The sequence below is a fragment of the Cariama cristata genome, unplaced genomic scaffold (genome assembly GCF_000690535.1).
Source record: "Cariama cristata isolate BGI_N322 unplaced genomic scaffold, ASM69053v1 scaffold591, whole genome shotgun sequence".
In the NCBI taxonomy this organism is placed as follows: domain Eukaryota; kingdom Metazoa; phylum Chordata; class Aves; order Cariamiformes; family Cariamidae; genus Cariama; species Cariama cristata.
In genome coordinates, this window is record NW_009599633.1 from 159,147 (window position 1) to 181,112 (window position 21,966).

General features: G+C 41.1%; 1 protein-coding gene across 1 annotated transcript in view; it reads right to left on the reverse strand.

Annotated features, from left to right (window-relative positions):
- Positions 1-21,670, reverse strand: part of LOC104168956 (sodium channel protein type 5 subunit alpha-like) — a gene marked incomplete at its 5' end in the record, with an annotated part of 137,117 nt that extends 115,447 nt beyond the window's left edge. The window contains 4 exons of the mRNA XM_009709740.1: positions 1,417-1,599; positions 5,493-5,690; positions 7,331-7,472; positions 21,607-21,670. Of these exons, the coding sequence (XP_009708042.1) occupies positions 1,417-1,599; positions 5,493-5,690; positions 7,331-7,472; positions 21,607-21,670 (587 nt within the window). The remainder of the gene's footprint in view (positions 1-1,416; positions 1,600-5,492; positions 5,691-7,330; positions 7,473-21,606) is intronic.
- Positions 21,671-21,966: the final 296 nt, after the last annotated feature.

The following is a 21,966-nucleotide window of genomic DNA, read 5'->3' on the forward strand; positions in this document are numbered from 1 at the left end:
AACTAAAGGAAGCCTGATTTCATTTTGCACTGTAGCTTACACCACTGAGTTACGTAATGATGCTATTTTGTGACATTGGTACAAGGAAGAGTACAAAAACCAGGCCCCTTCTAACTAAAAACAACCCATTTGGATTGCTACCAAATTTTAACTGGTCAAAACTCCATGCCTGGGTTTCCATGACACAGTCATTGAGACTGATTTCTGATGGCAACACACTTCCAGCTGCTCAGATTGCATCTGAATGATGACTCAGCCTTACTCCCTCCAACCATGCCAGACACAGCCTTGCAGAGAAGATTTACTATAAGCTTTGAAATGTGTCTCCCATGTTTCTCATGCATATGACATCCAGGGGCGAAAAGTGAAAACAAGAAATATTCATCTAAGAAACAAACTGGCAATGCACAGCTCCAATCCACAGTCATTCTGGTACGTGGTGTCTTGAAACCCATCCAGAATGAAGTTAAAGAGCAATTCTAGCTTTAACAATGGTGTAATTTGTAACGCAACCCACTCAACCAATGAGACAACAACAAAAACTATTAGATTAAAAAATGCATGTCATTTACAGAAATCCAGCTCTGTGTAAATTTTGTGAGCTGGGGAGTCATTAATTGGTCACATTTACTTACATCACTTACATGTTTTCTATGAGCTTTTTATGGCTGCCAAATATCCCTAAATTCACTTACAACAAAATACAAAAAGACTTAGCCCATTACATGGCTATTCAAAAAACCAAAATAAACTGATTTAAACTTTGCCCTCAGTTAAGCAAAGACAAATTATCTGAAGCTATTTATGATCATTTGATACATACAGCATGTGCAGATTCATATTCATGCATGTCAGTAACATTTACATAAACCCCTATTTAACAACTGCCTCACTCTATTTTTTTCCCAGCAATAGAAAGTAGAAACAAGTGCCATAAAGTTTTGACTTGAAGGCAACTAGCAAAGGAATATAAAAATGTTAATAATGCCTTTGCATAGCATTTTAAAAAGCCCTCAGAGACAAGTTTCCTCCTTTTCTCCTCCTCTCATTTCTTTCTAAGCTTTGCAGGTTTCTTCTAAGAATTTTTTATCTCTAGCAGGGATAGGATAGATATAATAAGATGAATGAAATTAAAGTAAGAAAATAAACCAGACTGTGGGTAATCTTGAAAAAAAAAATTGAAAAAAAAAAAGATTTGTAAGAATGTTTAATGGGCATTTTTAATTAATTTTGAAAATAAAGTGGTAATATGTTTCCTTCCACTGTTCTGACACAGACTATCTGCAGGTCGGTGATGATATTAAATACCTGATTCTTCTTTACAGCTGAAAGTTTCAGCTTTCATTGCCTGTTCAGAGCCTGGCCTATCCAGCAAAGTGCAGTTTGGAATAAGTGACATTTCAGACCATGGCTTACCATTCTTCTCTGACCATCATCATAGTCACACTTGGGATTCCTTTGATCTTCCTCATAATCTTCTGCTCCCAAAGATTTTTTTTTCTTTCGCTTATTTCTTCTTTCCTTGGCATTTTTGGATGCTAAAGGTGACATTTCCAATGAACTAAGTGACATTGAATCAATTCCTTTAGCAGCTAATGCCTAAAACAGAAGATGGTAGAAGGTGTAAAATTTATTACTTGAGTTAAGAATCTCAGTGAGAGCTAACAATTACTCTGCTCAGTAATTATTGTTCATTTTAAGTTTTAAGGTTGTACAGGAGATAAATAAAAAATTTCAGGTGGTCATTAATCATAAAACTATCTCACATGACTGGAACTGGTCTTAACCTGTTTCTAACCTCTATGTTTAGCCATAGGGAAATAAACAAGTGAGACAGGTTCCTAGTACAAATGCACACATGAGAGTCCTGCCACCCAGATCCTATGATGGGGCATTAGGAATGGCTGCATAAAATAATGTAATTTATGTAGAGTTCACACACAAGATCTTTCGACATTTCACGAGAGGAACAGCCTGTGTGCACACACCTGCAGGTGTACACTGTGCACACATCTCTGGAGTAACACTTTTGGTGCCAGTCAAAAAAAAAAATCTCAAGCTTAGGGAACCTCTGATTAACCCCCTCCCCTGAACTTCAGCCCCTTGAACCGAGAGGGCTGGACAGGAGGGTAGCCAAGGTGGCTGCCAGGATTTTTCTTCCCCTACCACAGAAGGATGCTAGGAACAGCAGGCAATTCAGCTGGCACATTTTTGTAAACACTTGCAGGCAGCTATGATCAGAAATGCAAAGAGAAAACAGTGGGCTTAACTAGAGCTAAGCTGGATTTTGCTTTCCCGTGTGCTTCAGTGCTGTCCTGGCTATCTGGTGGGATCGCTGCAGGAACTGACCGATAACGGACCAACTGCTAGAAACCCAGCAGAAGCCGAATGCAAAAGCTTGAGCGCGCAAAGCCACAGCTTTGGAAGCAAACGAGCAGCCAGGAGGAAGAATCGATAGGTGCAGGGAGGAAGCTGCAGCCCACACCAGCGCACTGGGTCCCCGTCCCTGGTGCGGGCGGGAGGGGTGAGGGGGCTCTGAGCACAAAGCATGAGGTCGGGTTTGGAAGTGCCGGTGTCAATGTGGTAGCCACATCAGTGGCCTGGAGATAAGCTCATTTGCAGAGCCACCAGCCGAAATACATAAAGAGAGTGAATTACCAAAAAAAAAGAAAAAAAGCCTCTCCAGGTTCCCAAGAACAGGAGAAACAGATGAATCCTCAGTGCTATTGTCTGTAAGCCACTAGAATCAAACAGGTAATCAGCTTGCCGCAGCAAAATACTCCCTTCCTCCCACAGGCATCAGTCCAGGGAAAGTGAAGGCACTTAACAGTCGTGTAAAGAATCAATCATGTATTTCAAGGAGTAGCGGTAGCTCTGTCAAGCTGAGAGCACAACAAAACTTAATTCCTGTGGGAAATATCTTTCATGAGCAAGCTGCTTAGAGCAGAGAGGAGGAGGGTTCAGACACCGGTCTAGGCTGCACCTTTTTTTTTCTCGAGTCAATTGATTTAATTGCTATGTTGAAGTGCTTTCCCTTCATAAAGATTCAGCAAGTCTTTTGGTGTTAAGTTCAGGTTTAGGAGTGTGTTCGACCAATTGTGTAAATTGACTGATAGTCCCCAAGCAGACCTATCAATTATATTTGTGCTCTCTTTATACTACACAGTATAAAAGCTGATCTAAAGAGTTTTGGTTTTCCTTTCTGATTGCCATCATATTTTATTGATGTAGAAAATATTGTAGGTTGTGCTACTAAGCATGCTGTACTCTTACTGCAAAATAAAATATTTTTCAGTTTCTTAGCATTTTCTTACCTATTGCTTGGGTTGAATTGCTTCTGCCCTGCATACTTTTTTCAGTTATTGAAAAAGGGTTTGGACTAAATTGTTTCTTAGGGTGTGGAGGATGTCCCCACATCTTGCCTACCTACTCTTTCTGGTTGGGTTCCTGTGGCTGGACCATGTCCTACTCCTCAGGCACTGCAAGCCATAACCCACTGCCGTAACTCCCAGGGGCAGGAAAGGCATGTGGGACCAGATATGTCTACCAAGGATGGGTGGTGATGAGGAGAAGGATGGGAGAAAAGTTTAGCTCACATGACCCCTGACATGGGGATTACGCAGGAGATAGGCCTTAAGGCAAGCACTTAGCGGTACCATGAGAAAGTCAAAACCAAGATCTTGATAAAGGATTGGAGAGCAAGATTAAAACTGAGTAGCTCTGACTGGGGTGAGATGCCTGAGAAGGACATCTGAAAGCTACATGGTGCAGCCACTCAACTTTCCTGAGCCTCTTCTCCCAGTTGTCTAATTTGAGGTGTTGGGGGTTGACCTGCAGAATTACTGGGTTTCACTAGTGAACACAATGGACCCCAATTGCCTACTCCTAAATTTCCTTTCTCTAAGATTAGGATAATTCTCCAGGAGCATTACGAATACAAGCGAGTATTTTTGAAGCGCACAGAGTCTGAGCAGTGGCAAGAGGCACTGTAAAAGCTCGGAGGATGTTAGTCATTTTGTCTTTGAAGCGGGCTTCGAATGCCTGAGTTGGGAAGTCTGTTCGAGCTGGCCTAAGGCTACAGAACAAATGATGAGAAAGTGAAGAGCTGCTCTTGAGTCATGCACTGTCCACCCTTTGTACTGAACAGGGTACAGGAAAAATGAGACATGGTTGGCTGAAGAAAAGACTATGTTATAAAGCATATAGACAAATGGGAACAATTTAGGTTTTCATGAGCAACCTTCATTTTGACATGTTCTGACTTTCAGGGCTTAATGTTCCTTTTTTGTGTACATACAGGCTTAACCGAAATCAAAGCCTTCAAAAGGAAATTCTTAAATATCTTTAATTATAGCTGGGGCTACCAAAGTTGACTGTTATTAGGAAGAGCTCAGCTGGAGTCAAAACACATGAAAATTTGTATAAAATAGGTACGAGTTAGAGCTCTGTTTGCTCCCTTAGGTTATGGCAGAAAGTCACTCTGTTTAAAGTTCCTGTACATGGACTAAACTGTGTTTACCTATTACTTAAACCATCAAAGAGGATCTTTAAAAGGACTTAAATGATGTATAAGCCTCTACTAGCACTTTGTCAAGGGTGAATTGCATTTTCTATTTTCTTTCCAAGGATTTAAATGGGCTTTGGATTAGGCCCTGAAGCCATATGTACCCAAAAGAAAATTATGTATATTAGTTTATATTGTGTACCAAGGATTTATTTCTCTGAACTACAGTGCTACGTGTTATTTCAGACTAATTTTCTTATTGTCTTCTTGTTCACAGCACCTAAAATGTTCTCTTCAGCTGTTTAATAAAGGCTTTCTACCCCACACAAACCACATGCAAATTAACTAGTGTTATTAGGGCTATATGGCTACATCCCCCATTTGGACTCCCTGTTTTGTTTAAACTTATGACATAACATTAAATCCATATCCTTTGCATAATTTGCAAAGCTTAACCTCAAGATCTGCCTGTTTACTTGTTCAGGAATGAAGTTGTATGTGCTCCAAACAGGTTATCCTACATCTTTGTCTTCATAATCAGACAGTTGGATATTCATGGCAGTTTGAATGAGACAGTGAGGAATGAACTTGAGCTAAAGTGGTGGTGGAAGAAGGTTCAGCTGGGACTATGGCTGAGCTACCAAAATAGCTATTTTGTGCTCAAATGAAAATGTAGTTATACCATCATTAAAATGTCTTATATGCCAACCAATATAAATTCCACTGCTGGCATATGTGGTACAGTTAAACCACTACAACTCTGGATATGTAAACCCTAAATGGCCCCAATCCTAGCAGGAAGAGCCATCATTTTTCTTTTAGAAGGAATTGTAATAACTCTGTCCAGGACAATAAACATTAAGCTGCTCTCAAGTAAGTAAACTCTTACTTTGGTTATCACATAAATGTAAAATAAAAGAGAATGTGAATCTCAAGGTACCATCTGTTCAAGTTACCCAAGGCTAATCATGTCACATAATTTACTGACCTCCTGCTCTTTCTTTAACATCTCCATGGCTTCCCGAAACTTTCTTTCCTTCTCCTCTGTTTCAGCAATAGTGGCTTGGTTCTGCTCTTCATATGCCATGGCCACAACAGCCAGAATCAGGTTGATCAGATAAAATGAGCCCAGAAAGATGACCAGCATAAAAAAAAGCATATAGATCTTCCCAGCAGATCTGAGAGTCTGTAAGCAGAAAAGTAAAATCACTAACACTTTTTTACAATGTTTTTTAAAAGAAAAAAATATTTTGAAATAATTTTTTTTTGAAATGTAGATTTACAATATAATTGACTTCAGTCTTTGTTAACAGCCCAAACAGAATCCCTTTGATGACAAACAACAACCACAGGTAAGGAAATATTCTCTCTAATAAATTTTCATACTTTAGTCAAAAATTGCGTGCCTTGCAGTAAGGTTCATTTCTAAAAGAAAAATGCTTTCCTCCTTTACCAAACAACTCCGCTGGCTTTCTTTTAGGATAGATAATCTTACAATCGGTTGCAGTCAAAGCTTCCCCCACATAGCTCAATCTATTTTTGTCCAGTGCATAGAAACTTTCCAAGAGGGATTCATGTTGTATTCCTTCAGATGTCTGCAGTCTAGGTCCTTTACAGTGAGTGGGGAGAAAAAGGTACTTTTAGGGTGCAACTCATCTGAACGTTATTTAGACATCTGCCTCGGGATAAGAAGAACCAAACCTTGGGCACCATTGACTGTATAGCCTGGTTCTTCACCAGATTTACAGGCATAACTAGAGTTAGGGTAACAGGCTGAGCTTATGTTACAGATATGTCCCATGGTCACTGACCTGATGCTAGTGATAGAAAACATTGTGTGACATTATAAAGCCAAACAATGAAAGGGAGTGATGTTCACCCTTATTTGCCATGACAGTTTCAGTCTTCCAGAGTTGTACATGCAGCTCTGGGCCAAGTAAGTGAATATGGTTGTTTAAAGAATCTTCAATTTCATTGTTTTACATTTTCCTGAGATTAAATTGTATAACTAGTTGCATGTGAAGCTGAAATCCCTGATACCTTCAAAGATGTCTACCTCAGTACCTTCAGAGTACTGTCTGTCAGCACTAACTCCCTTGATTTCCTTACAAATATGTTCCAGTTTTGGCAATTTTGAGACGCAGAAGTAAATCTTCAGTGGCTACATGCACAGAGTACGTCATTCAGTATCAAACTATCATATGTGGTTCTTCAGAGTTCACATACATTTCAGGAAATGCATGCTAAATTGAGCATTTACTAGCAGACCACCTTGCACACATGACTAAGCTGACTCTACCTCCATTTGTGCCTCTGGCTGTCAGGTGTCCATGATGAAAAGCTTGCAGCAGGCAGAACTGAAACGTACCAGGTCGCCTTGCCAGTTGCTGAATTTGTGTTCATTATCATGCCTTGCAAAACCAGATATGTCAAGTACACAGGTGCTTCCCTAGTCTTTTTTTGAGCTGGATTCAAAAGATTAGTTCATGTTACACAGAGCCACCAAAAAAAAATCATTAAGTGGTGACATAGAGATCTTTCTTAAGTGGTGAACTTCATTTAGATTTAGGTGAATTACCCATTCTGAGCGTCTTTCTCTCAGTATGAGTTTTCCCTCCCATCATCAAACACCCAGCCTAATGTCTTCCAGTATCAGCACTCCTAAACAAAGAAATTAATTGTAACAATTGATGGTCCTTCTCCAGAACACACACAGCACAGTTTACCTAATAACCAGTAATTCTTTCTCTTATTATTGGATATATAACTGTAACAAGATGATATGTTTATTTTATATTTTTTAACAGTAATAAAACAATCTTATACCTGTTGATAAAGACGTTCCCAACAATCTTGAGTCATAAGACGAAACAAAGAGAGAAAGGCCCAGCCAAAAGTATCAAAGCTTGTGTAGCCATGGTCAGGATTTTCCCCAGCCTTCAGACATATGTATCCATCAGGGCATGTGCTGCAAAACATGAGAGACAATACATAGAATCATAGAATCATTTAGGTTGGAAAGGACCTTTAAGATCATCGAGTCCAACCATAAACCTAATACTGCCAAGCTCACCACTAAACCACATCCCTAAGCACCATATCTACGTGCCTTTTAAATGCTTCCAGGGATGGTGACTCCACCACTTCCCTGGGCAGCCTGTTCCAGTGCCTGACAACCCTTTAGATGGAGAAATTCTTCCTAACATCCAATCTAAACCTCCCCTGGCACAACTTGAGGCCATTTCCTCTTGTCCTATCACTGGTTACTTGAGAGAATGTACCAATCTCCACCTCACTACAACCTCCTTTCAGGTCGTTGTAGAGAGCGATCAGGTCTCCCCTCAGCCTCCTCTTCTCCAGGCTAAACACTCCCAGCTCCGTCAGATGCTCTTCATAAGACTTACCCTCCAGACCCTTCACCACCTTCGTTGCCCTTCTCTGGACTCGCTCCAGCACCTCAAGGTCTTTCTTCTAGTGAGGGGCCCAAAACTGAACACAGCACTCGAGGTGTGGCCTCACCAGTGCCAAGTACTGGGGGTCAATCACTGCCCTGGTCCTTTTGGCCACACTATTTCTGATACAAGCCAGGATGCCGTTGGCCTTCGTGGCCACCTGGGCACACTGCTGGCTCATGTTCATCTGGCTATTGACCAACACCCCCAGGTCTTTCTCTGCCTGGCAGCTTTCCAGCCACTCTTCCCCAAGTTGTTGTGACCCAAGTGCAGGACCTGGCACTGGGCTTTGTTGAATTTCATACAGTTGGCCTCAGCCCATCAATCCAGCCTGTCCAGACCCCTCTGTAGAGCCTTCCTACCCTCAAGCAGATCAAGACTCCCACCCAACTTGGTGTCATCTGCAAACTGACTGAGGGTGCACTCGATCTCCTCATCCCTATCATTGATAAAGATATTAAACAGAACTGGCCCCAGTACCGAGCCCTGGGGTACACCACTTGTGACCGGCCGCCAACTGGATTTAACTCCATTCACCACCACTCTTTGGGTCCGGTCATCCAGTCAGTTTTTTACCAGCAAAGAGCATGCCCGTCCAAGCTGTAAGCAGTCAGTTTCTCCAGGAGATGCTGTGGGAAACGGTGTCAAAGGCTTTACTAAAGTCTAGGTAGACGACATTCACAGCCTTTCCCTCATCCACTAAGTGGTTTACCTTGTCATAGAAGGAGATCAGGTCAGTCAAGCATGACCTGCCTTTCGTAAACCCGTGCTGCCTCGGCCTGATCACCTCGTCATCCTGTACATGCCGCATGATGGCACTCAATATGATCTGCTCCATAAAACGCACCATGGAATGCATCATAGATGGCTTCAGCATGAAGAAACTGATTTCCAGGGGAATATAGTGAAAGTTCCTGGTTAAGAGCACAGATCCTCAATGGTAAATTCCTTCACTGGGTAGAAACACAGGAAGCAGCTGGATGCTACCTTACCAGTACCACAGATATTTGCAATCTTATTTTGCTTTCAAAAGGATAAACTGGAAAACGGTAACCATAGCTCAAGTTGCAATGGCAAATGAGAGCCTAGCTTTTCAGATATTTGAAATAGACCAGAATTAGGTGCCTAAGCCGGACTTTAGTGCTTAAATATGATTATTCTTGGCATTTATTCCTAATTAAGAATCATAAACTTGGTGTCTCCTGTTACAATTGTGTAATACTGTGACGGTGAACCTGCTTTTCTGCTTATGTAGTCTGACACTGGCTGGATGACACCAGAGTGTGCCATCTGAGCGCCTTCCTGATTGCTTACTATGCCTGACCTTGCACTCACCCCCTGCAAGGACTAAATCTTTAATCTAAGAAACCCAGCCCTTTGTTCCACTCACTGCAGTAGTCTGGGGTCATGACATTTTTTCTGCTTCTGCCAGGAAAATATTTTCCTCATGTGTCTTGCGGATTCACGTATTAAATGGTATGCAGATAGCATGAATTTCACTAGCTCTCATTAAACTTTGAGACTTTTTACAAGTAATTTTCTAGCCCCATATGGCAGAATAAAAAAAGAATGCTCTCAATGGTACTTTGTAAATACTGAATTACATCATCAAGTGAAACACAAGGTAGAAGAGATCCGAGGTCAACGAGCCACCCTCTCTCCCAGAACAGTGTAATATGATTAGTAAAAAGACCCTACACCTCTTGCATATCACAAGCCGCTTTCCAAACATAAGATATGCCCCATCAGAAACTGAAGACATAGAGGAATACGCAAAGGCTTACTGCTGCATGTATCACAGGAAAAGAATATGAGATCAAGGACCTTGCCAGTGTCCTTAAGCCCTACAGTATTCAGGAATTTGTTAGGTGGGAATCATCTAACTATCTGGAGAAGCTGTTCTCAGCAAAACTTGCTAGCAGAATGCTAGCTGTCTCTCTTCTCCTTATGCTTCAGATAGAGATGAACCTGGTACGATTCGGTGCAAATTCTAGCTGATGCAACTAGTAATGGTTGGAACAAGAGGGATCGTGAAAGCACTTTTTTGTCAGAGATCAGAGACATTGAGAGACACCAACTTCCAGGCAGTGTTTTGATAACAGAGTAATACCCTCTGTCCTGACAGATGGTGAGCTTGATGTTCTGCCTGTCAGATAGAGGAATCAAGGTTTTCTGAACTTCTTTCAGATAGGATGATTATTGTAATATCCAGCCATTTCAGACACGTCGCCAGTCATGTAGAGTGTGTCCAATGTGTACAGCTTTTAACTTTTTTTTCTCCCAGCAAAAACCTATTGAGTGTTTCAATCACTGCTATTTTTTACCAAAGGAGACTATTGCCACAAATTGAAATGCAAAGCAGTAATACAAATAATGCAAAGTAATTTTAAAAATGCCACCCAAAAAAGAAATTGACTCCTGAGAAAGCAGAGTGTGTCTCAGTGTGAAAATCAAGGAAGGTTTTTTTTAAAATATCAATTTTATACTGATATAAATCAAACCTCTGCAGTACAGGATGGCAACCCTGTATTGCATGTCAAGATGAGAATACATTGTTACAGGTTTTGAAGTCTATAGTGTCAGCCACCAACACTAGACAATCAACTACACTTTAAGAAGCTTAATTTAATATCAGTAGTCAAGCACAAATTTTTAAGTAAGTCTGCTTTGAATGCTGAAAAAAGGAATGCTGAAGCATTGCAAAATGTGTGCATATGCTTGTTTGCATTTACTGAATTAAATGTAACACACAAGTGAGAATATAATAAGTGATTCTGTCACCTTACGTAGAGCCAAGTTAGTTTATGTCAGTTGAGAATTTAGACAATAGTAACTATATCTCACAAAGAAAGACACTTCTGATTTTTTTCCCTGCCAGCCTAGAAATGCCTCCTTCTAGATCTTTCTTACTTTGACTACCTGTTGTTTCTTTGTATAAACCATATTTGAATAAAGATTACAGTAACATTACTGAGTTAGAAGAGAATACAATGCAGAAATCTCAGCTTTTTTCCCCTAAAATATGCAGATGCACACTGAATCTCTCTTGTATATCCATGTCCTTTCTTGAGGCAGCCTTTTCACTAAATCTCCTCTCTCCCAAGGGCAGCATCTGCTGTCACTCTCTGCCATGGAGACATGAGATTTCTGCCTCTGATCTGCTGCTGCAGACAACCTTCAGTGCCCATGATGTGCTGCTGACACTGTTGAAGAGCTCTGAGAAATGGATCCTCTGGGTTCCTGAGAAGGAAACCCTTTCCGCTTGCTTGCACTAAGACATCGTGTCCAGACAGGACATGAAAATTTTTGTAAGGCTCATTCCTTTTGCCATGAGAAGAGAGAGTGACCGCAGTCACACACCATGCTTGGCTGAAAACTGATCATGTCCAGACGTGGACAGCTTTTCCTTAGTCTTCCACAAAAAACAAACCTCAAGTGGCTCCATTGAGCCGGTCTCCTCGCTCATATTTATCATTATTACCCATGGCTAAGACATCTGAATACAACTGTGAGAAACTTGATGGTGATTGATTACTTTAATGGTGAACGTAAGCCTAGGCAGGGCACTTGGTTGGAAAGTAGGTTTCATCTAGAATAAGTTGTCTAAAATCTTAGGCAAAATGGAAATTTTGCCATTAATTTCAATATGAGAGAGAGATACTGTCCTCTTAATCTCTTCACTATTTTGATCACAAGAATCTGAAACAAAGGAGATATTGGGAGCATTGCAGATGTATTTTCATAGGAATCTTTCAGCACCATGAGGTTCACCACCAGTGTTGCTTCCTGGGAAAACTCCGTTTTGATGCAGAAGAACATTAGAACATCTGCTCAAAGCACTTTACCATATAACTGCTTGGAGAGCCCTAGGACATGGAGTTTCAACTCCTCTGACTGTGAATATGAGCAATGGTACCTCAGACGAGTATTTTCTGTTCATAATAATACAGTTAGTATTTTTTCATGTTTCATTCTGTCTTTATGTGTCTCTAAAACCTTTTCCACTCAGCAGTAGATTGCTGGTGTGAAAAGATCTGCCTGACTCTGCAGTGAGTGTACACTGTTCCTTAATATTACGTTCAGGTGTAAGAGCATTCAAACGAGGTATCGTCAGCATGAAAAGCATGAACTCCAGCTCAAAAATGCTATTAATGTTAGCTTGCATCCTGCTTACGGAAGCTAGACACTTGAGACAAAATTTCCTATTTTTCAACTCCTTATTCTTGCTCTCCCTTTTTCGTAGCCAACAGAAGCGATAACCCATGGGGTATGGGAACGTGTTAAAAACACTGAGAGGAAAACAAAATGCTGCTTCTCAGAAAAACACTGTACAGAAATTTAGGTGTAAGACTCTCACATGAGAATATTATTCTGCAACTGACACCATTTTTTTTTAAGGAATCTCAAGATTTTGCTGAAGCGTCTTCGATGTATAATGTTAAGCCTTCCCCTTCAGATTTTTTAGCAAACTCTTTAGCTTCTTTTACCTCAGGGAAGCATTTCACAGGATTGCACTCTCCTCGGATGCACAGGGATGGGCAACAACAACAAGCTACATAAATATAACATCCTCCACAGGAGCCTCACAGGATGCTGTTCAATTGATCACAATAAAATTAGTGTCATTGATTCAGAAAAGTTAAAAGCATCAGTCTACCTACCTATCCATCAGGCTGTAATCACCACTGTAAGCTGGCATTGGTACAGGAAATTAAAGAACATAAGAAACAGTTTTGTTTTAAATAACACAGATTGGGAATGCCAGAGAGTTGTAGCTGAGGGGTATAATTACAAAATGCTCTGTCTCAAGAGTTTAATCTAGGCAAGCCAAATAACCTGCTGATCCAGGCTGCTGTGGCCAATAGGGTTGTGCAATAAAAAGATTTGTAAAACAACCATGTGCTGGGATGTGACATTCAGACCCTGATAATACAGGGAGGGTTGTCCATGTCTTACCAGGAGTTAGCATCAAACAGCTGCTGATGTCAGCTGTGACATCTGTAAGGTAAAGGCTGCACTTTCTTTTGGTTTAGGTTGCAAAGGCACACTACGGCTTGCTACACCAAATTGCTTATGAAAGAAGCAATAAAGGGAGATAAAATGCATACCACAGACACACCAGATATTAAGAAACCAAAAACATATTGTGGCAAGGGACCCTCAGTGTTCCTGCTTAGGTCACAGCTTAAGCCCAAGAATGCAGAAACCAAGCTGAAATGTTTATAGCTGATGTCTTTGACACATGGCTAATTTCAGAGGAATGGAAACTACCCTGGTGAGCATGGTGGAATTTCAAAATCTGGCAGTAAGAGCTGGAAGGACAGCCCATGGCCACCAAGACTTGTTGATGTGCATGGTCAAGTCTTCCTCAACCTGCTTCTTTGTGCTAAAGTGCTCAGGCCACAAAGGAGAGGCTTAGATCTCCTTTAGATCACAGGCTTGAGTGTTTTTCTCTGCACTTTCCATGTTTTCTCACTTCCCTTGCCTTTGAGGGAGGAGACCAGCAGCCAAACAAGGAGTACATACACTACAGTGGCTGTGGGGGAACAGACAAAGGTCCTTAGACTAACATTTGCTCCTACTTGAAAAGATGCAACTACCCCTTCTGAAACAAGGCAATATTTTAAAAAAAATGGATCTGGTAAGGGTGACTGGGCATGTAGGAGAAAAGAGCTGAAGGGCAACAGCACCCTAGCCAAAGCCAGGCATTGCTGTCAGCAGGTGCTTGGTCTGCCTGAAAGTCACAGGTCGCTCTTCTTCCCCTGCTCTTTCTTGTTTTGTTGTATTAAAGACTAATCATGGTTAGAGGGTCTGACTTACAATTCCCCATTAATAACCATCTAAGAGCCAACATCTGACTTGCACAGGCATGCTTCACATTGGATAGGTATGACTAAGGAGCTCTCACTCCAGGCACCTAAGGGATCAGACAGAATTTGAAGGACATCTTTCAAAGCAAGGGGTGTGAATGGTCTGAAAGGAAGGAAGTGCAAGCAAATCCAGGCAAAAGCTGCAAAGGGAAAGAAAAAAAAAAAGAAGAAGAAAAAGAAAAGCTGAAAGTAAAAAGCAACATTGACCAAGAGCTGAAACTGGAGGAGAAAAGGGAAGGAGGTGCCCAACGAGCAGGCTTGCTCACAGGCTCAGAGCACCCACTGACCTGTGCATGCCACTGACTCAAATCCAGGAAAAAAGTTTCAGCCTCCCCCACTGGCTACTTGCTCAGGCAGATGGAAAAGCACTGGTTTCAGCCTGAGACATCAGACCCCTCCACGCACGCATGCAAGCAGCGAGAGGAAAAACTCCCTTTGCTGCGATGTGGCTTTTTTAAATTTTATGCTGCATTATTGTAAGTAAACTCTCATTTCCTCTCACCCAATCCAGTGGCCAGACACCAAATCTTCTGTCTAACCCATCAAACAAAATGTAGGGCAATAATTTATCATCATAAACATAATGATAGATTACCGCTTCATGAAGACTGTAGCCCCCAGTAAGTCCAGTTCTCTCATGTGACTGATGAGCTTATTACAGCTTTGACTAAGAGGTAATATTACCCATCCTTAAGAATTGAGTGGATTTGGATTTAATCCCTACTGCTACTGTTTAACCAGAGACATGATCTTCCAAATACACAACTGATCCTTAGGAGTGGGGACTGTTATTGTTGCCCTTAAGCCTGTATAATACCTAAAGTTATGCCCATGATCCCTGCAGCATCTTTCAGGTGACATACTTGCTTTCTGGTTTTTCTCATACTCAAGCAAGAGGTTTTCTCACCATGAGCAAACCATCCTCATTCTCCTGTCACTGTAACTAACTCAGAGTAGATGGAAAAGTTTATGCGATTTACATCAGAATCTAGTTAAATTCATTTAAGGTATGCTGTACAGCCTGAAGGTTTGTAACTAATTCATTAATATTGCTTACTAATTTGGGGTGTAATTACGTTATTAGCTCTGGTAGTTTAAACAACACACTTCATTCTTTCCAAAATACCCTTGTTTTGGCGGAGAAGTCACATTTGGGAACTGTATCCCCTTCCTCACTCCACCAGTCTTTCCAGCTTTTCCCACCCATCAGCGAGCTGTAGCCCATCAAACTGAATTTACATCATTATGAACACACCAGTCCCACTAGGCACATGCCAAAGGCTCCTCAGTATCCCATGCCCTGTGATGGACCCATTCATGCAGCACGTTAAATACACGCTGCCAGACCATGACCTGACTGACCAAGTTGGCTAGCCCAGAAATCGTCTGCAACTGGTTGTTTCTCCTGACCTTACCTGTTCCTGTTGCTCCCCAGGAGTATGTAGGTGCAACTAAGACACCTGAGCACCATCTTCACCCCAACCATCCATGGGCTGCACTTCTGAAATGCAAACCCTCCAAGCTAAGGGGGCTCTTCTCACCCTACTTGTCCAGTATCCAACACAACATGGCCTGAATCTGGGGCCTTCTTACATTAAGAAAACAAGTAATAATAATAATACTACAGATTTAAATTCAGGCAACTCAGAGCTGCAGCAGTTCTAATTGTCAGCAGTTGAATAAAAGAATTTACTGGGTGCATTATTTTCTGGTGCAGTTCCCCAATTTCCAACACAGCTGGGGTTGTGTTACTGAGCACGTTTGCTTGTAGTCAGGGGACTAAGAGCTGTAGGACAGCATGCTGTTTGACGTATTCATCTGGAGGTCATACACATTGTTCCAGGCTCTCAGCCTGCCAAGTCCTGGGTGAGATCTGTAGCGCTAGGCTGTGCAAAGTAGCGTTGGTGGAAGCATCTAATAGCAGCGCTGCTCCTCAGTACGGTGCATGTTTCTTCTCTGCCCTTGAGGGGTGTGATAAGCCTTTGCAAGAGACTTTAAATCACTGCGTGGAGGATGTATAAAGGCAAAGGAATGTTACTATAGCTCAGAGAGATCAAAGTGCTGCATTGTTGTACATGCTGTAATGAGTATGCTGATAGTACGGTGGCCTGGAGAACCTACCATAAAAATGTTGCTTTTGGAACTCATGGTGACTATGAGAACAGGCATCTGATGCAATTTTATGTGTTGGTATTAATTACCTTAGTAAAATACCACAACACAAAAGGAAACAAAGTTTTTTTCTGATGATACTTTAGAAAGAGTTAGGACTCACTCAAAAACTTTGAGGAGCACTACACCACATGGTCATTCCTTCATCCCTGATATGCAGTCAGCTCAGTGACAGCAGAATTTACCAAACCATGTAGAATCTTGCCCCACGCTGTACATTATTTTAATGTACCCTGTTAAGAAAAATCAAGGTCATAGTGAGGATAAAGGTAGCTAAAGTTTCTATAGCAACAGTTACTAGGATGCAGTTGCCAAAGGTGCTTTCTTGTTGCATCCTGAAGTAGCTTTACTGGCTGCTTTTCCTTCCTGTTCACTAGTCTTTTTGGTAATATCAGTACAGACACGATGCAAATGTGCTTTCATTGTCAGTATGATCTTGTAGACTATTCCTGCCCACAAGCTGAATATACAGGACATATCATGTGAAGGGAAAAAAAAAAATTAAACAGTCTGACCTTGAGATGCAAAGGGGACACAACTGACTTAAAACTTGCACACTTTTCTGAAAAGCCAGCTCCCTGTTGTAGTTGTAAGCGAAAAAGTGAAAAGAACAAAGATAAGTTTCTCTTTTTTGTCTGCTTGTTTACTTTGTACATTGATAGCATCTTGTCTGTTTCTCTTCCTCCTAATGGATGAATTTCCTTGCTGTTTCTATTGCTCTTCCAAACCTTCAGGCAGAAGGGGAAGAAAAAATAGCACAAAAATGTCCCCGTGAAATCACAACAGGATAAAAGCGGAAATGCTTTAGAGTTGAAATGTGTCTTCCTTTCTCATGGACAGATAATTCCAAGCTGCTGCAGCCCCCATAAATCTTTACTGTGTGGGGAAGCACGGGACCCTGCAGTACTGGTCATCTCATTAAATGAACAGTTGATAGTCATGGAGAAGGAGCAAGCTGTAATTGCACGGGAGGCATGAAGCAGATTGGTGCGGCCTGACATGAAATTCTTCCCACAGCCCACTCACTGGGAGATTTGGTCTGATGATCGCAGCAGGGCGATGCCTGGTAGAGGCACTGCTGATGTGCTCTAGCAGGATGCTTTGTTGGATCTGAAAGTGGGATCAGCACTGTATCTTCTCCTGAGAGCAGTGCCCTTGGACGCTCCCTTACTTCTTGCCTGGTAATGACCGTATCCCAATGCTTGGGGCCAGGCACTGAGTGCCGGGGTTTGTCCTTGCTGTAGGTCTCTCAGCACACCCTAAAGCATTGTGTCCAACTACAGGCCTTCCCTTTGGCCCTATCACCATAAATACTCATCTGTAGATATGTGCTAATTTTGCCCTCAAGGGCCACTTTCACACAGTAGGGTAGATGCCTTCAAATGGACCATGATGCCTGATTATAGGCAGTGTATGGTGCTGCTTGCTGTCACTTGCTGTTCTGTAGCCCTTGTAAAGCATAGTCCTCTTGATGCTAAGACTGGATTTCACAAAGGCTAGAGCAGCTTTCAGCTTCTGCTCCTAGTTAAGATCCTCCAAATATTTGATCATTGTACCAGATCTTTACTGGACATTCCTCAGGGATAAAAGAAGGCGTTCAAAATTGCGTAAGCTATATGCTGGGAATTAAATTGAAAAGCAAATTTATAGAATTTGTAATCCCTTTGAAAATCAGACTACCTGAGCTTTCTCCATTTGTTTTAATCAAATCAAATAAAAGAAGCTGAAATTCCAAAGAGAACCAACTTGGATAAAACCCAGTGCAGCCACATCCAAAAGAATAACCCAGTTTAACTTCAAAATACATCTAGAAACATGAATAATTCTGCAAATACACTACTTTTTTGTTGTTGTTGTTGTTAAAAGAACCTTGCTGTTAGCACTGCTTCTAGTGTCTGACCAATCTGTGACACACATCTCAGAGCAGGGGATTTTACCATTAACGTAGTGCTCTGAATGTGCTTGTTGTTAAACACCAAACACAAGTCACTAGCATACACTTTGAGCCAAAGAACAACTTCGTTCATAATCATTTGATTTTCTCTCCTCTCCAAACATTACTTCTTATTTCCATTGGACTCTTTGTTCCTTGTAAATACAAAGCAAATTCTTGCAGTACATCAAGGAGGAAAATGCAGTTGGATAAACAAAAGGAAAAACAACACAAAAGTTCTATTTGATTAAATGAAGAAAAATAAAATTTCAAGTATCCTGAAGAAAGTTTCTGGGGCATCACATGAGAAACCCCACAGACAGGTTAGTTCTTGTGCAACTAAGAAATATGTCATCTCCCTGACATTCCTACCATGTCTCTGCAGCATGATTTTTGAAGTAGCTTCTTCAGGTTGCTTGAGCTTACTTAAAAACATAAATAAATGTTTCTTCTTCCATTTGCCAGGTAAGGTCCTAGAGACATGTTTGCTGCTGCTGAGTGACATACATCTATTCAAATCCCTTCTGAACTAGAATCAATATTAGCTAGATCCGTTACCTCCTGCTTCATTGGCAGTTTGGGTGCTTGTTCAGAAAACAGTCCCTTTTAGTAACATAATAAAGCCCCCACCTCAGAGATAATTAGGTTGCCTGTGATATAGCATCCACTGATGGTCATTTCCCTGCTGATTTTGGCCTGCTACTCCAGCTCAGGTTGCAGTCTCCATCACTACACACTCTTACATTAGACCATCTGAGTCTCATCACCTAATAATTGCCATAGTAGATTTATTTAGACTTTTTTTTACTCTTCTATAATAACAGCAACCAGCCAAACCTCAGAGTGTCATTAACATGCTTTTTAAAAGGCACTAAAATGGCTTTGTCAATTACCTCGAGATTTAATATCCTGGCCACAACACAGATATCCCTCACTCTAACAACAAATCCCTCCAGGAGTGCACACATGACACCACCCTTCCCTGCATTTCCTTTGGGTCCTCAGCATACCCCAGAGGCTAACAAATTCAAGCTCCAAACTAGGAGCAGAAACAAGCTCCACAAATGCTATGAACACTCAGACATGGCCTTGCCAGCTGTCTTTCCCTGCCCCACCTTCCTGATGCCTTTATGGGTTCCCAACTTAAGCATCCTCACTTGTCATTAATTTCATTACTAATAGGCGGGGGAACCACAATCTGATGCATCCATTCACATTTAACTCACCTCCCCTGATCCTGTAATGCAACCTGTTCCCAAATGTCCCACGCATTAAGATTTTGTGCTTTACTATTGAACGGACTTGCTTTTGGCTTTGACTATTGAAGGATAAGAGAAGACAAATCCAGTCTGTTAGATACATCAGCCTGTAAATGATGGACTTTCTATCCTAACAGGTGGGAATACATGACTTCACAAGTCCCCCGAGGCCTTAGGATCATCTTCCTAATTATCTTCATGTCTTTAAACCACAGGAGTGGATGACTGGCAGGAACTCTGTGCAAGGTATAACAGATGAGACTACACTTGCTAGTCCTGAGCTAAAAAACAGTATAAGTAGGAATATTTATTCCCCATTTTTAGGCATTTAAAACCAAACCTTACACAGTGGTATTAAATACTTAACTAAAACTGCAAGAGGCTGAAGAAGAATCATGCATAAAGGGAAAGTGGGTTTCCCTTAATGGTACAAACACTGATAGTTTTGATGTATTTATCAAAACAAGTACAAGGACTCTAGGTGTGGGGGGTGGCATTCTCCTCTTTTTATACATGAGAGTGGAGAGTTTTCCCCTGGTTGTTTCAGGCTGTGACTCTCTCATGGGCATAGTGCCTCCATTGGAGGTTATCTCCAACCATGGCTTTTTGCTGACACGTTGCAATTTATTGACTTTCCAGGGAAGGAAATAAGGGTGGTTTTGCTAATATGCCTTGCTAGAACCCAATCCTTAAATCCATACAGGCTACAATGTATAGATACTCCATGGATATTGAATTGGTATTTAACTTCCCACCACTTGGACAATTCCAAAGCAGTAGTCCCTAAACTATGCCTCACAAACTACCTGTAATCTAATCAACCCTTTCAACATTGCACATGACCTTAGCAGCCTGCCACCACCACGGCTCAGGTCATCAGAGAGAACAATGCATAATATTTCATGATGTGCAAAATGTTTTTGCTGTGCAGAATATTTTTTACGCAATATTATTGCCTGTTGGCTAGCAAAGGCTGAAGTCCACCAGCATAGGTAGATTGCCAAATCGTGGAATCCCTGGGAAACATCCCAATAGTCTTGGAGTCCAGCCTGAGCCTGGATAAATGCAATGTATTACAATCAACAAAGCACTTAATTAATGAATGCTGACATTGTACATTCTGTGGAACAAAGAAAGAGGAAAGCATGGCCCTCTGCCCAAGGAGCTTACAGTCTAAATTAGAGTGGTAATACAGATCAGACACACAAGACATGCAAAGAGAAGGCTGACACTTCAGCTTTCCCTTTGTCTTATGTAAATACAGATATAGACAGTGGCAGCAGAAAGTAAAGCATCTTTCTTCAGGACCCCATGGCTTTTCTTGCCCTTCTGTCCACAAGCAAGTTTAGATTTTATCTTCCCTTCATCTTCCTACTGTCTCCTTGTGCACACATACTTCTTTCCACATTAAGTTATTCCTAATTTAAACACTATTTTTTTCATTCTTCCACATTTAGTTCTATCAGCTCAAAACATCTCCCTCCAAAAGTAGATCATCTCACCTCCTCCCCTCACTTGACTTAGGTCATCCACCTCCCTGGTTCAAGTACTTTCACATATTTAGATCAAAAGCTCATCCATCCTACCACTTTAAGGTCTTTTCTTCCTTTTCCTACAATTCGTAATAGCCTACAATCTTTGCTTGCCTTATAATCTCCTCTGCCCACACAAGATCCCATCTCTCTCCAACCCATCTGAACTCCTCCATTTCCATCAAGATCATGACAACCTGTCAAATAAAATCACACTCTCAGATAATGCACTTAGACCCTGAGGACCGGATGCAGGAGGAATAGTTAGCATCTACAGGTGGTAGGGATATGAATAAAGTTAGTATGCTACAGGAATTATTCTGGATCTCTTCACTGTCTATACTACAAGAAAATGAAACTCGTGTAGTCTATAAACATATCATGTACAAATGTACATCACAACTCAAAACTGAGTTCCTTCCCACCTCCAAAGCATGTTATTTTGGGGACTAGCATTTGTTGATTTGTTTATCTTCCTTTGCCAAAAGCCAAATAATTCATCATCAGTCTAAATCCCTCCAGCTTTTGTTTCCATTCCTGTTTCATTCCCTTTAAAATACTCTCCATTCAGCCAAAGCGTTACTTAGTTTTCATGATTTTTTTTTACTGAGAAATTTAAATGTATTGCAAAAGAACTGTAATAAGGCCCCTAAAGATTTTAGATCTGAATAAGTGACACACACAAATTTCTCTTCCCTGCAGTTCAGAATATTGTATTACTATGCACAATATTGTCATTATCCTCTCTCCTATTATGACTGACACAAGGAAGTCAAAATATCCACTTCATGCTGATAAGAAGTGGACAGAACTGAAGAAAAATGTAGCAAAAAAAATCCCACAACAAAATCAAACTACAAGTGAAGATATTTTAAAGTACGTACCCAGCATCAGTGCTATTGCCGCACAGTAACACATCTTCTGTACCATTTTTTATGAAATAGTTCACTGCAACAGAAATAGAGAAATGGCTTTTTAACAAGTACATTCTGGGAATGATAACATTCACAAATATCATCCACCAACCAGCATATTCAATTGGGACATTAATCGAGAGATGAATGGCACGCTTTTGCTTTGTTTTGCTAATTTTAACTTCTATAAACTGTAAAAACAAATATGTTTTTTCAAAGCTCTTTAAGCACTTGCTGTTCGTATTCCAAATCTGATCAGTTCAATAAGGTGGCAGCAGGGCTGTGAGCAATGTTTGTAGGAAACATCATCTACCCATGTCCCTGGCTGTT